This window comes from Anneissia japonica, unplaced genomic scaffold (assembly GCF_011630105.1).
Source record: "Anneissia japonica isolate Jap-2015-1 unplaced genomic scaffold, ASM1163010v1 scaffold18544_len24333_cov167, whole genome shotgun sequence".
In the NCBI taxonomy this organism is placed as follows: domain Eukaryota; kingdom Metazoa; phylum Echinodermata; class Crinoidea; order Comatulida; family Comatulidae; genus Anneissia; species Anneissia japonica.
Window position 1 is genome coordinate 22,465 of NW_022738540.1, and position 1,860 is coordinate 24,324.

A 1,860-nucleotide genomic window follows, 5' to 3' on the forward strand; every position below is an offset into this window, starting at 1 on the left:
TTTAATTTAAATCTAATTGGTATATTATTTTTATTTACCTGCTGAGCATCCAAGAACCTCAAATCGTAAACTTATATGGCCATGCCAGTCAACTGGATGAATACGGACGAATTGGGCGTAGACAGGGTCAGGGAATATGTTTGTCACGTTAGTGTCTTGATCTGAATTTCCAACAAACCTCTGTAAATATCACATAATCTTATGATTAACATTGCTTTCTCAGCACATTATTCGAATATAACCAGAGGTGTAACTACCTGTGGATCAGCATGCGCTTCGATGAACCGGGGCCTTAAGGTTCAAGGTTCCCATGGTCAGGAGCCCTACCCCATAAAAATGAAATAGTATAAAACAAAATCATCGGACCAACTAAATAAAATATATATATATATATATATGATGATAACAGGCCTTATATAAATATGTATGTTTACTAGTCAGATGGATGAATACGGACAAATTACTCGAAGAAAGGTTCAGAGAAAATGTTTTCCAACAATATTTTATCACATAATCTAAAGGTAAACTTTAAGTTCTAAACACATACAAGATACAAGAAACTTTATTTGTCTTCAAATATATAGAAATTTTTGAATACACGATATTTCCTAAAACATGTAACAGACAACTTGCAAAAAAACAGAATGACAAATATAAAACATTATATACTGTAAAAAAGAAAGCGAAATAGCAGATATAAATGTCAAAATATTATTATTTTATTTTGTTTATTTAATTATTTATTTATTTGTTCGTTCGTTCGTTCGTTCGTTCATTCATTCATTCATTTATTTATTTATTTATTTGTCTGTCTGTCTGTCTGTCTGTCGGTGTGTCGGGCTGTCTGGCTGGCTGTCTGTCTGCCTATCTATCTATCTACCTATCTATTTATTTATTTATTTATTTTCTTGTTAATTTTCAAATTTTAATTTTTTGGATATTATTTTGATATAACATACAAGTGATTACTCTCAATAAAAAAGAAAAAATAATATGTGTAAATATATTTGGAAAGAAACTTTTATTGACACTTACAGTTACTTGACAATCTGTTTTCCTGATTGGTTGAAACAGGTTACCATCGACACTGTGAAAAATCTCATAAGACGTCACCCAGTGTATGAAGTTTTCGTTGTTGCGGCCTTGTGTGATTATTCCATGTACCTTATGCAGTTTGCCGAGGTCAACTTGGATCCACTGATATTGGTCATTGGTTTTTGAACGCCATGCTCCTCTCCCCCCACTATCTTGTTCAATGTTCAGTCGTCCACGATGTGCCCCAACCCGAGATTTATGTTCACTTGATGCGGATAGCTGTTCATCAGGAATAGTCCCATCTTCAACACCAAGAGGATCGATACACAACTCTGAGATAGAATTATTACAATTATAATTATGAAACATTTGCTGACAATTTTCGAAAATTTTATTATTTCAGTAAAAATTGAAAACAAATTGAAAGAAAATGTTATAAGTTAATATATGGTATAATTTGAATTTTATCAAATCTATGTATTATGATTGTTCACATGATACCCTGTTTTCCGTTAACTGCTCCGCATATATTATTCTGAATCTTTATTTTTTTAAATTGATTTTTTGTTTCCAAATTTATACAGGTTTTAGAATTTCTGTGAAAACATTCCATTTTGGACGTTGACGAACTTTGTTCCATTAATACTGTTGTTTATAATTTAAAAGGTGAATCAAAGATTTGTATATTTTATTTGATTATGATTATGAAAAATTTAAAAAATAGGCTAATCTACTAGTACGGTAATTAACAATGAAATATTTTTAAAAATCACAATATTTTTGCTCTATGTTTTTAAATACGGTTTGTTTTGAGCAAATAAGCGC

At 30.6% G+C, this 1,860-nt stretch overlaps 1 protein-coding gene across 1 annotated transcript in view; it reads right to left on the bottom strand.

Annotated features, from left to right (window-relative positions):
- Positions 1–1,367, bottom strand: part of LOC117117597 (lactadherin-like) — a gene marked incomplete at its 5' end in the record, with an annotated part of 1,921 nt that extends 554 nt beyond the window's left edge. Inside the window, 2 exons of the mRNA XM_033261945.1 lie at positions 39–180; positions 1,036–1,367. Coding sequence (XP_033117836.1) covers positions 39–180; positions 1,036–1,367 — 474 coding nt within the window. The remainder of the gene's footprint in view (positions 1–38; positions 181–1,035) is intronic.
- Between the last annotated feature and the right edge of the window lie 493 nt (positions 1,368–1,860).